Source organism: Ischnura elegans, chromosome 1 (assembly GCF_921293095.1).
Source record: "Ischnura elegans chromosome 1, ioIscEleg1.1, whole genome shotgun sequence".
Classification (NCBI taxonomy): Eukaryota; Metazoa; Arthropoda; class Insecta; order Odonata; family Coenagrionidae; genus Ischnura; species Ischnura elegans.
In genome coordinates, this window is record NC_060246.1 from 106,095,811 (window position 1) to 106,109,740 (window position 13,930).

General features: G+C 35.7%; 1 protein-coding gene across 1 annotated transcript in view; it reads right to left on the reverse strand.

Moving 5' to 3' along the window:
• The window catches only part of LOC124167627 (vacuolar protein sorting-associated protein 13B), a 104,655-nt gene that overhangs the window by 67,306 nt on the left and 23,419 nt on the right, over nt 1-13,930 (reverse strand). Inside the window, exons 11-16 of the mRNA XM_046545610.1 lie at nt 12,992-13,106; nt 11,988-12,136; nt 8,438-8,610; nt 6,777-6,962; nt 6,303-6,453; nt 462-596 (exon numbers count right to left, since the gene is read on the reverse strand). Of these exons, the coding sequence (XP_046401566.1) occupies nt 462-596; nt 6,303-6,453; nt 6,777-6,962; nt 8,438-8,610; nt 11,988-12,136; nt 12,992-13,106 (909 nt within the window). The remainder of the gene's footprint in view (nt 1-461; nt 597-6,302; nt 6,454-6,776; nt 6,963-8,437; nt 8,611-11,987; nt 12,137-12,991; nt 13,107-13,930) is intronic.

Below are 13,930 nucleotides of genomic sequence, written 5' to 3' on the forward strand. Positions count from 1 at the left end.
GTATTGTACGCTTTAAATTTGTTTAGGTTGACGTGCCTAAATGACATGAATCTTCATCATCCGTCCGGAACGTTCGGGAAAAAAATTACGAGAATTCTCGCCATCCGTACGCAACGTATTAAAATAACGGGACCAAGGATTTGGTGCCCTTAGCCAAAGAGTAGCATCCCAGTTAGTTGGAGAAGGAACCTTACCACTTGAGCACGACTACAATGCGTATCCACGGCCTATGTGAAGTTAATTTAGTTTGCAAGCCTATTCTGGCTGTAATTTAGCTCTCAATAAACTCATTATTTTGAAAGATTATATTATTTTAGAGTCAAATATTATAACACTATCCGAGGTATTATCCATCACAAAAATGGAAATTTGCAGCTAAATCCATAAGTTTTCCTCACTGAGACAAATTACATTGATTCTTTACAATTTTTAATGATAGAATATTACATTGAGAAACTTACCTTGGTCAGATATTGCATGAGGAATCAAGGATATTATTCTGGAATTCTCTGTTCGATTGCTGGTTTTGAAAAAAGAAAACATGATTCCCATGATGATATCCAATTTCACTTTGGTTGCAGCCACACGAAGACTTTCTGAAACAGAGAGAAATACATATTCTGTATTCAATTTTTATGGGCAACATTTAAAGTATAAACAATAAAAAGGCTCTATTTTTTCATCAACTGGACCAGAAAAATTACAATTTAACATTGCATGCTTAAAGCGCGTGGAATGAATCGGACGCTAAAAATAGCAAAAATACATCATGTACTTGTTGACATAATTATTTCTTTAAAAGAATAACAAAGAAAAATCGGAAAAGGATAATTCACAAATCTATATACAGTGGAACCTCGATTTATCGTTTTTCAGGGGGATGGATGAAAAAAACGACGAATGCGGGAAAACGATCAAAGCGGGAATGTTTTTCCGGGTTGCCTATGTCCCAGGAAACGATGGATTTTTGCGAATTATGACATTCATTAATGGATTCAAAAAAGATTTTAGCTGATTACAGGAATATTATTACTTTATCAAAACACTTAGGTCATATTGTTGATTCGGATTATATCTCTTTCAAATATCCTAAAGGAACACGCCGCCTTGCTAAAAAATGTTTCACTCCACTCGGAAATTTCACTGCTATTCCACTGTAAAAATTCTTATCCATCAAATGCCATTTCAAGTACACGTATTTACGAGAGAAATGTGCGTGTTATGCCTCAAACAGCTGATTTTGCCGTCGCAGTGATTGGTTATGAGATGGACCAAGAAGGCCAAAAATAGTTTATTATTTGAAATGTTCCTTTCTTGCAATTAAATTTTTAATATTATTGAGGCAATGTGGCGTTAATCGTCAGCGGCACGCCCACCTGATCCTCGGCTTCATCCCACTTCTTGTTTTCACCAGGGATCTCGCTCTACCCCTACCCTTGCCGTCATGTACTAGCGGACATACCGAGGCGTGCTGTAATATTCACGCATTTCTAGCTCGGATTCTTTTCTTCGTCTTCAATTATTTTCAGTCCATCTTTTAAAGTTTTCACTTGTGTCTTCGGAAGGGTCATGGTCCGAAGACGAATAAAACTAATAAAAATGAAACCGGACTCTATTGAACCCACACGGAAAACACTCGCCCGTTTTAAGTCAACCCACCCTGGAAAGTACGGAACCACTCGTACGAGGTGAAGTTCGGCACTAATGATATCGCGTACAGCGTAAGCGGAGCTTACTGCAGAGGGTGAAGCATGACCATAAGACTGCGCAAATTATTTTATTCTATAGAGAAGGCAACTTACCCACTCATTTATAACAATAACCCACACAGCACACTCAAAATTTATACCGTATAAAAGTTGCATAAATGGATAGGTATAATATGCAAATAATATTCCGTCGATTATGCACATATTATGCGAATAATATGCACATAATATTTAAATATTATGCCGCCATAAACTATTACTATAATATTGACATAATATGTATATTATTACATTGTTAGTAACATTTCATCGTTAATTATGATTCATATAAGAATCATAAATTAGCAGCCACCCAGCAAACTCAAAAATCCTATTCAGTATAAAAGTTGCATAAATGGATAGGCATAATATGCAAATAATATTCCGTCGATTATGCACATAATATGCGAATAATATGCACATTATATTTAAATATTATGCCGCCGTAAACTATTAATAATATTGACATTGTATGTATATTATTTCGTTGTTAGTAACATTTTATCATTAATTATGATTCTTATAAGAATCATAAATCAGCAGCCACCCAGCAACTCAAAAATCCTATTCAGTATAAAAGTTGCATAAATGGATAGGCATAATATGCAAATAATATTCCGTCGATTATGCACATAATATGCACTTTATATTTAAATATTATGCCGCCGTAAACTATTAATAATATTGACATTGTATGTATATTATTTCGTTGTTAGTAACATTTTATCATTAATTATGATTCTTATAAGAATCATTAATTAACGGCCACCCAGCAAACTCAAAATCTATTCAGTATATAAGTTGCATAAATGGATACGCATAAAATGAAAATAATATTCCGTCGATTATGCACATAATATGCGAATAATATGCACATTATATTTAAATATTATGCCGCCGTAAACTGTGATTGTATCCGTAAAAATCGATGATCAAACATCCTCTGTATCAAAAAATGTGAAAACTTATGTTTTAATATATCACTAACAATTTCGTATCGTTCGCAGAATACTCCACTATTATTATTATTTTTTTATTTTACACACCGGCATATTCCGGTCTGGCGAGGTAGGCAGCTTGGTAGCCATATTGCCGTTGTCCATGGGCGTTGTGTTGTTGTTCATTGTTGTTAGTTGTTGCCGTAGCCATATTGCCGTAGTTGGGAGAATTGAACGTCTATTGAAAAATCTAATATTAATGAGGAAAAGATGGGTTTACGGAACTATTTTATGTCACAGTACTATTCTGGTAACGCATATACGATAAGGAATAATAAGCTTCATGGTATGAAGAACAGGACTTTATTTAAAATCAAAGTAAGTACACGTACGTGAGTCGTTGTCGTTTGTCATAGGGTTTGAAAGCAAATCTGAAATTATCAGCTCCTAATTTTGAGTGTTATTCCCAGTACTTTAATTAATTTTTTTAATTACCTAAATGTATATCTTATGACGGTACTTTTTCAGTCAGAGTCCCAGCTTGAAAAGTGAAGGAAGGCTATTCCAAGGAAAGACGAAGTTTTGGCACTTAGGTACTGATCCAGGTTGTGAGCTGCACTTTCGCCCTGAAGATATCACATACTTGATCATATATGCATATAATTATTTTAATTTGTGATTATTAATGACAATATTATCTTTATTGTTTCGGAGTGCATTTCAAGAACGGCTTGCTTACATCGTTTGCGTGATTGCTCGCCACAACTCTATGACTAACACAGAGATAATTACATATGCGATTAGAAGACCTCTTTGTGGCTTGGAATCACATTTTGGACCATTTTTAATGCATTCGCTAAGAAAAGACCGTAGATGTTCAACCATGCGGATGTCGTGGAAGGAATCATCGCGAGTGTTGTGATTGTGAATTCGTGTGACATACTTTGTACTTTCTAATCGCAATTTCATGAGTAACGATTATGGAAGGGTGAATGTTTGTCTTTAGATGTCATTCACATGATACTTAAACCAAATTTGCGATGATATAGGACTCCTAACTGAATATTTGTATATTTGTGATACAACGCTGAAGGATTGTGCCTTGTTTTAGTGCAATGTACCTATGCTGTGTCTAGATGACTGATTCATTAAATTTCTCCTCGTTTCCAGAAATCAATTTTTATTCATGTAATTTTCGAATATTATGCAACTGCATATTATCACACATCAACGGTATAAAATATGCATAAAAGGTTCGTAGATATGGTATAAAATGTGCATAACATGTACCTAAAGGTGCATACTAATGGTATATATGGGTATAATATGTGCGTATATTTAGCCACATCAATGGTATAAATCGTGCCTAAAAGGAGCATATAAATGGTATAATATGCGCATATATTTTAGGTCACATCCATGGTATAAATTGTGCATAATATGTACATAAAAGGTGCATATATATGGGTATAATATGTGCATATATATAGCCACATCAATGGTATAAATCGTGCATAATATGTACATAAAAGGAGCATATAAATGGTATATATGGGCATAATATGCGCATATATTTTAGGCCACATCCATGGTATAAATTGTGCATAATATGTACATAAACGGTGCATATAAATGGCATATATGGGTATAATATGTGCATATATATAGCCACATCAATGGTATAAATCGTGCATAATATGTACATAAAAGGAGCATATAAATGGTATAATGTCCTCATATATTCCGTATATATGCAAACATTATGCCATTCCATCAGTGCATATATTCCGCATATTATGCGCATAATATCGCAATTTATGAGGACATTATACCATTTATATGCACATATTATGTACATTTTATGCGCGTTTTATACCATTGTGGTGGCATAATATTCGCATAATATTTGAATATTATGTGCATATTATTCACTTTGTGCTGTGTGAGAAGTAGCGTAGATCTAGATGAGCAGATGAATTCAGATTGCTAGCAGGGAGAAACAAAATATCCTGAGAAGACATCGCTTCGTTAGCACTTCAGATAAGTGAGACTTGTAGCATAACTCGGAAATTGTAACCAGACGCCGTTTTCGAAAAAAAATCGCATCAACTGCCGTGAAGCTCACTATCAGCTGCGAGGATATCAATATTTGCCAGAAATCACCATCGTATTATTCCAACTATAACCTTGCTTAAATAACGTTAGAAATACGTCGTGTTTGGTATCATTCTTTTTTGAATTACGTGCACATTAGTAATATTTCAATCTAATAAAAGTATAATACCAATTGCCGAAATTTATTGTTAGACACCTTTTGGGCTAATCGGTGATTCATGCAGCAGTTGACCTCCAGAGGTGGGGATCTTTGAAGCGAGTCGGCTAAAAAAAAGGTCAACGGTCGAGAAAGGGGGAGCTCTGAAAAAGGTTTCTTTTGTTCTCGAGTAGCTTGATATTTTCTTTCAAAGCTAAGGTCGTCGTAATACGATCCCTGCTCGAGCTGGGACCTTTTTTTATTTCGGAGAAGAGGAAAGCTTCAACCGGGGGGAGGCGAGTGCTGAATGGAGGGGGATACCGGATCTTGGGAAATGCGCTAATATAACTATCCCACGGCACTCAGCTTCTCCCTATCGTATTTCAAACTCCTGGGGAAGATTCAAACTATGTGTCTGTCGTTATTAGCCATAAATAACACGTTGTAAACACTTCGTCTCATTTGTATCAAACGATGAATGCGGGAAAATTATACGACGGGACCGCGATCTTCAAACGATCAATGCGGGAAAACGATACTTCGGGGAACGATAGATGCGGGAAAAAATTACATTGTCTTTATGGAACTTAATTTGGGACCAGGAGCGGCGAACGATGAATGCGGGAACGATAAATCGGGGTTCCACTGTATATTAATTTTAAATTAAAACATACTTACAAGGAAGGATTAGAAAGATATGTTTGTGAGTTGAAATATTCAACAGTGGGAGAGATCTGTGGTGGATTATAGGGACGGTAAAATTTAATAAGGCCAAAGGTAAAATGATTTTAACCATTGTAATGAAAGAAGAGTAGGGGAAAAACTGTTTTAAAGCCACTTAACTGAATGATAAATGCACATTGACAATATTCTGTGGACATGCGTGACAAATATGTGGCATGCCAATGAGGCAGTCGAAGGGAAGAATGCATGTGGGTTGAAAGTAGTTAGCACAGCAACAATTAACAATTTATATACCTTCCTCCTAAAATATTTTTATTTAGCAGCTCCAAGATGCCACATAATTTGGTTCTTTGAATAGCGTCCATCACCAATGAAATTGGTTATGATTAATATCGATCATATTAAAATATGTGGTGACCGATGTCAGACATGACTGATATTTGTCATGATTGACCTATGTTATCCACTGCATTGACCGACCCACAATTGACTCACTCAAGTGAATGGTGAACAGTGATTGATATTACTGAAATGAACAACTTGGCCCATTATCACCATGCAGACACTGAAGCCCAATGCTCCATCAAAGAAAAAACTTGTAGATATGTAATTCTATAAACATAAGTTGAAAATCAGTTCATCATACCTCTTCACCCGATCAACCACTAAAAACTAACTTACCACACTGAATAAATCTTTCCAAAGAGACCAAATCTTTCTGGGACCAATATTCAGGCAAAATTAATCTCTTTTGGATATAATTTATTCCATTAAGAACAAAAGCTGTGGTCTGACGACCCTCAAGAATGACATGGCAAGCTATATCAGTCACCTGTTGAAATAAAGATAATGATTATTCTAAAAAATTTAACAATATTCATGCATAAAAAATAAGAATAGAATCAATACATGATAAATATTTGTAACACTTAATTTGTAATTACAGCTAAAAATTCAAGTATTTAGACATGTATTATTGCCTTTCAAAAATGATGAAATTTCAAATATAAATCCAAGAAAGTGGAGCTGGCTTGTAAAAAATCCTATTGTTAACAAAGTTCCAGCTACCCCAATCAATACAAGGCTTTAAAAAAAAAAACAATTTCTGGTAAAAAAAAAATCACATTCTATTTTGTCTTAAGGCAGTTTCCTTACCTCAGCAGTACCACAACTGTACATGATGTCCATGACACTTTGGGGAACTTTGTGCACGTTTTTCCACGACTCCACTAGACGATAAGGATACATTGGAGCCACTATTTTGGCATCAATGTATTTGGATTGAAAACTGACACTTGGCATGTCCTCAAAATTTGTCACTTTTTTCCTAGACAATTTACTCTGTAGGGTAAGGTTAATGAAAGCACATATCAGAAAAAGAAATAAGCAAACATCAATAGAGTAATATTATTCATTTAAGTTAAATAATGTATAATCCAAAACTATCACAGAAAGTAGAAATCAAATGGTAGCTTAATAAGGATGTCATTCACGAACGACATTCAAATTCTTTCTAGACCGATTGTGGTGTTTCATTGCTCTTATAAGTAGAAACAACGTGCCATCGATGGCTTTCCAGTCTCTGCTTAAATGCTTGTGGAAGAAATAGTGTGGAAATAGGAAAAAGCTCCAAAAAAAACATTTGTTTTCATTAAATGTTGACACAGTTTGAGACACGAGATGCAAGAGATGAATTCAAGATTGATGAACCTAACACGTGACTACACAAAAAAGTGTGGCAAGGAATAGGTAAGAAAATATTCAGTTGATGACCCTTTTTACACCTGAAAATTTTTATGAGGTGCTATGCAGAGAAAATTCACCTGATATAACAGAAAAAAGAAAATATGAAATATTTGTAGCACTTTTTTTTTCATAATCTGACGATTCTGTCCATCACGCATTTTGCCCCAAGAAGTCAAGGAGTAGTCTGTGTTTAGGTTATCCGGGGTGCGGACTATCAGAAATTTACACACACCCACATCCTGAGTGACAAAACTTCCACTCAGCCCCGACTAGCAGGTGAGGACTTTTCCCCACCCTCACTGGGGCTGAAAAAAAATTATGAATTCGTAATTCAGTAAAAACACAGAATTACATTTGAAAAGCCTCAAAATTAGGGGGGGACTATATTCGGAGAAATACAGAATATGTACCATGAGCTCCTATTACTAAATTCATACCAATTTGAATTTCCTGTAATGCAAATGAAGGTTATTAACATTTGCTACAACAATGTAAACACTAGATATGGTATTTATGATGATAGCGAAGGTTAACATACACTCTAACAGAGACCATATTAAATATTACTCGAAGAGCTCTCCCGGACTTCTGCCGGGTCAGGGACGTGAATAGTGCTGACATTTCAACAACCAACTCACCATTGTTCTTAGGGCTGATAGTCGTATCAGGGACACCATCAGCCCAGCGAACGATGGCTGAGTCAGTCTTTGAAACATCAGCAGCATTCCAGGCCCTGATTTTATGCTGAAAATTGAGAGCAAGTGGCTTGATCTCAAAATTTTCATAGATCCATCCTAATTAGAATACAAGTGCCATTCATGTCATTCACTATTAAATCTTTCCAATAAATCATTCTTGACGCTCCCTCGTTGGATATGAAACAATTTTCATAAAGAAAGACAACTACAAAATCTGCACATTTTTCTCCTCTTCTGGCTACAACAGGATGCCAAGCTTTCTTATTGATTGTTTCACAATTTTCCATCAACATCCCTTTACTCACCACCATACATATAAATGTACAAAGTTATGGATAATATAAATATATACATATGTAATCTTCAATTTACCTTAGATTTCCTTTTCCCTAATCTTTCCCCTGGTTTGTAGTCAGGATGGTCATCAAGGTAAAATTGAATTAGTGGGCGGAATAATGTTATTCTGTAAATTTCTGATGGAAAGTCTTTTGAAGCAATTTCTTGACCAGAAAATGTCTTGAAAGGTGACTTTTCTACTGAATGATCTAGAAAGAAGATAAACAGCATGATAATTTGAAAAAATATTAACAATGCTCTAATGGTGGTGAGAAATTTTAACCACAACCTTTGACTTCAATTGCTAACGAAGTCAGTGGAACAATATAAAATATAAGGGCGAAATAATATTGTGAGGACTTGATAATTTTGGTCAACTATGGATGAAGAAATTAGTTATACGATCTAAATTTGCATGCATAACCAGACTGTTCATTATTTTTGATAAGGAAGGTGCTAAGTTAAGTTTGAAGTACTCACTAATACATATTTTTCTATTGATGTCATTATTTAACACTTTGAGTGCTAACGACGTAATATTACGTTCTCGTGAATCTTCGTAGAACTGCGGGCAACGTAATATTACGTCGGTTTGAATTTGATCGTCTTTTATGTGGCCGGCGTAATGTTACGTTCTGAAATCTACTTAGATCGGTTGCTTACACGAGTTAGTGCATAGAAAATATTCTAGATGGCAGCTCACTACAGTAATGACCGAAAAAATATAGGTATTGCATCACCCTGTCAGTTGTGGAAAAAGCAGTCATCATGGCCGACGCTCTGCTCCGTGATGAAGATATTCTTAGAGAACTACGTCGGGAATGGGATGACAGTGGCACTTCTAATGATGCTGAACTTAGTGAAGATGATCCAGATTTCATTTTAAACGAAGTGACATCTGACTTAGGTAAGCTAATGTCTTTTATGTGGTATTTTTTTTATTCTGCGTAACGACCTCTGTTATTCTTGAAGCCCACTTACGTTACTTGTGAAATATTGCGTAAGGTCGTTTTTTAGATAATTTTATTCTTACATATTACTCAAGGTTTCTTGAATATTTTCAACTTGGTTTCTCAAATGCCTGTTTTGTATACTTCTATTTTGTTCCTTTAGATTCGAGTGACAGCAGTAGCACCAGTGATTGTGAGACCGAAGCAGCGGCCATGAATCAAAAGGGTTTGAGAGGTAGAAGAGGGCGGCCACGAGGCAGAGGTGGACGAGGGATCATGGCAGATGCACAAGATGGAGGTTGGAGTGAAATAGACCATGTTCCAAATATAAATGTTTTCACCGGAATGTCTGGTATGGTTGAGGAAACTGGTCTCGACAAAACCACTCCTCTTGCTGATTTTTTTTCTTATTTTTTTGATGATGATATTATAAAAATCATCAAGGAACAATCAAATCTTTATTCTCGGCAAATTTTACAGAAAAAGAGGAGTTTGAATCAAATATCTCCTAACAGCAGGTTGCTGAAGTGGAAAACTGTTACACTGGGTGATGTGCGAAAATTCCTAGCAATTATTTTGCACATGAGCATCAGTGAGAGGCCATTTTTGGCCAATCATTGGAGCACAGCTCCGGTCATATCATGTAATTTCTGCCCTAGTGTCATGAGTAGGGATAGATTCCTATCCATCTTAGCTAATTTTCATTTGAATGATAACACCAGTGCAAAGAAGAAAGGGGAGGCAGGTTTTGACCCTCTACACAAAGTTCGTCCCATGTTCGAGTTGCTCAGAAGTAGATTTCAATGTGCATACCAACCGGCAGAGGATGTGACCATCGATGAAGGCATGTGTGCATTCAGAGGGAGGCTAAGTTTCAAGCAATACATGCCTCAGAAACCTAGCCGTTATGGCATCAAGTTATATATGCTCTCTGAATCTGATTCTGGGTATATTTGGAACTTCGACGTATTTTGCGGTCAGGACAATGTTGTGAAAGATGTTGTTACAAGGCTTCTTGGAAACTTAGCCGGAAAAGGGCATACTTTGTCTACAGACAGGTACTATACAAGTCCCTTGCTTGCCATGGAATTGGAAGGTCTCCAAACGGGGTTGGTAGGAACAACGCAAAAAAATAGGAGAGGGATGCCCAGGGCTCTTCGTAATCCTCAACTAAGTCGTGGGGAACAAGTTTACAGGAGGAAAGGTAATGTACTCGTGTTATGTTGGAAGGATAAGCGTGATGTATACATCATGAGTACACGACATACATCAGAAATGGTGACCTATAGTGATAGAAGAGGTAACCAAAGAACTAAGCCAGCTGCAGTGGTGAACTATAATAAGAAAAAATTTGGTGTAGACCTTTCTGACCAGCGTATGTCCCATGGTGTATTTGACCACCGTAGTATGAAATGGTGGAGGAAATTAGCTTTCCACATGATTTTGATGACAGTACAAAATGCATGTGTCTTGTATAACCAAGTTACAGGGAAAAAATTCCAATGACATCTTTCATGAAGGAACTCTGCAGTGACCTTGCAATTACTCAGGAAGAACCTTCATCAGGACCTGGTCCCAGTGGAGGTCATCTAACCCGTCTCTCCGGAAAACATTTTCTCAGTAGAATACCAATTCCCCCAGAAAAGAAAAAGGCTCAAAGAAGATGTAAAGTGTGCTCTGACAAGGGTACAGAGCAATCAGGGAAGGCAAGGAGAAAGGACACATCTTTTGAGTGCAAAATTTGCAATTTAGGATTTTGTGTATCTCCATGCTTTCAAATATATCATACAAAAAAAATTATGTAACATAAATAGTCGATAAAAATGATGCTCACACTTCACATAATGGTATTTGAAAGGAAAATGTATATTTAATTTTAATTGTGATTATCATTTGTATTACAAATCCGGAATTTTCAATTTTCTTTTTTTAAGAAAATTGATTATTTTTGTAGAGATGGCAAAAATATTATATTATTTGCGTATATTATACCTAAATACATAATTAAAGATAAATTTATAAACAATATGGTCGTCTTTATTTTCAATTTCTATGTATTGTAGTAAAATTATTAAAAATTTCTAAACTTTCGTAAAAATGCCCAGCACTGGAGTAAGTATGAGGCTTTAAAGCGCTAGCACTCAAAGTGTTAAGCATCAATGTTGTGCATTACGTAGTGATCAGTATTCCTCCCTTTGATGTGTGTTATTCAAGAGCATTTGTCTCGATATAAGTTTATTTTTGTTCTTGGAAAAGGACGTTATATTCAGCATTTTTTTCAGTCGGTAAAATCTTTTTACTGACTTAATATACTGAATCTTTGTCCATTTTCATAGCGCTAAGTGAAGCTTTTATTTACCTTAATCTAGGAGCCCTAACTATTAATAATTTTTTACTTTAATTTGAGATTTTGCAATAGATGAGGATATATGATTTTACTCAAAATTTCTAATTACTAAGTAGTTGTTACCTCTCATAATCTTTTGATATATAAAACCCACGTCCATTTATCAAAAATTTTTTACCCTTTTTGTACCCCTGAGTCAAAAACATTATCTACCGGAAAATGCAGCAATTATGGAAAATGGAACACTAAGTTCTAAAAGAAATAATAAGATAGAATGAGGACTTCTTACCTGGAGGTGGAGGAGCCTGAATATATGGAGGATAATCACACTGTGAAGCTAAATGCATAAGTAACTTCAGGCGATGCAAAAAGCTAGCACATATCTTCAGTCTAGAAGGTCCAAATAATATTCTAATCAATGACTCTTCGCTGAAGTTACTGTGAAATGAAATAGCAAAAATTAATGACCAATAGAAATTTAGGATGATGTTGACCAAAAGTATCACTTTCCACAGACACTATGGATTATATTTACGGCTGAACACATTTAACTTAATCAATGGTGAATTAATTTTAATATAATAGTTAATATATAATGAATAGCTTACAAGAGAAATTTGTTACAATTCAAGCATCACATTTTCTCTGCATCATAATACATATATCATGCATGGGTAACCCGGGAAATACCAAGTGCATACATACTTTCCTCAAAACCCATATCTTTCTTCTAGATTTCAAGCAACAACACTGCATACATTGTGCGAAATTCCACAGAGGAAAAATCATTCACCTTGACCATGATTCGAACCCTGATCCCTCGATTTCCAATAACTGCGTACAATGACAATGAATGATAACCCGGGGATGAACATACATGATAATGTTCATCCCAAGATTCTCATGGATACAAAAAATTTTCCTCCTTTTTAAGTAAATGGGAAAATTTCCCAACTTCCTCAATTAAAATAGGTTTCAATAATTAAATAAATACTTCAGTCATTATTCCATAAAAAAACTCTATTTTACCTAACTGAGACTACGAACCATGTAAACCGTTTAATTTGTTTCTAAGATATTCATAGCCAAAGCTAAAAACATTCATGAATAGTATATGCATAATTAATGACATAATATGTAAGGACTATAAAAATATAAATATAATGTAGCTGACAATGAATGTCGTACTATTAGATCCAGGAAAAAGCAAAGTTCTGACAGTCTCAGAAAATATACTTGGCATGGGAATAATTGCTTAGAGAAGAAATAAGAGAAACGTATATTGAAACATACCAATCTTCAAAGTTTGCTAGCTTTGCTAAACTCTCCAAGCTCCACTCAGCAGGAGTTTCCACTGTATACAGGAAGTCCAAAGCAAGAGCTGGGGTTCGCTCAAGCATGGTGGTTTCTAGGAAAAATAGACATGGATAAAATACCTTACTCGTGCCACTGAGGAAAGAACTACAATTTCAAAGTCATCACATCTAACCCCACACTAAAAGGGGGAACCTAATGCAAAATTTCATGTACATAGTTCTTATTCTTTCATGTGTTGTTAGGAAGTGCCTATATAGTGAATATATTTTTGTAAAATCTCAGCATTACTAAGTTTAGAATAAGTATTTATCTTCAGATATACCTTTTAAAATGTTCAAATACACTGTCAATCATCATATCATAAAATATGATTATGATCTGTTCTCTTAGTCTTGGTCAGGGGTGGAATTGGTATTAACTAGAGATGGGTCAGTTCCGGTGCCCGGTTCTCGGCCTGTGGAACCGGTATCGAGAACCGATTACATAAAGTCGGTACTTTGGAACCGGCTCAGAACAGTGGCGAGGATTTAAATTTGGTGCCCTTATCCAGAATGGTCTGCAGCGTATTTGAGGCAAAAAAGTGAAAAAAAAAGATTAAAAAAAGCATTCATTACTTTCCGATTGCATGGCGTTCACATTTTTAAAAATGAGAGTTGCTGTCTAACATGCGCATTTAAGGGTTCGTCAGTTTGTTGCTCTCACCAACATTGTAACATTTCTGTAGCCGCGGCCGCTTTCAAACTAGCTGACTTTTTGCCTGCCACCGTCCATGGCATGGCATAATTCTTTCAACTTACCATTTGTCTCCATGGATGTCTTCAAATGGGTCGAATGGCATCACTGACGGCATGGCGCTGTCTACGGCGTGAAATATGTACTGACAATGCTACATTGAGGCCGCTTTCAGATGAAACG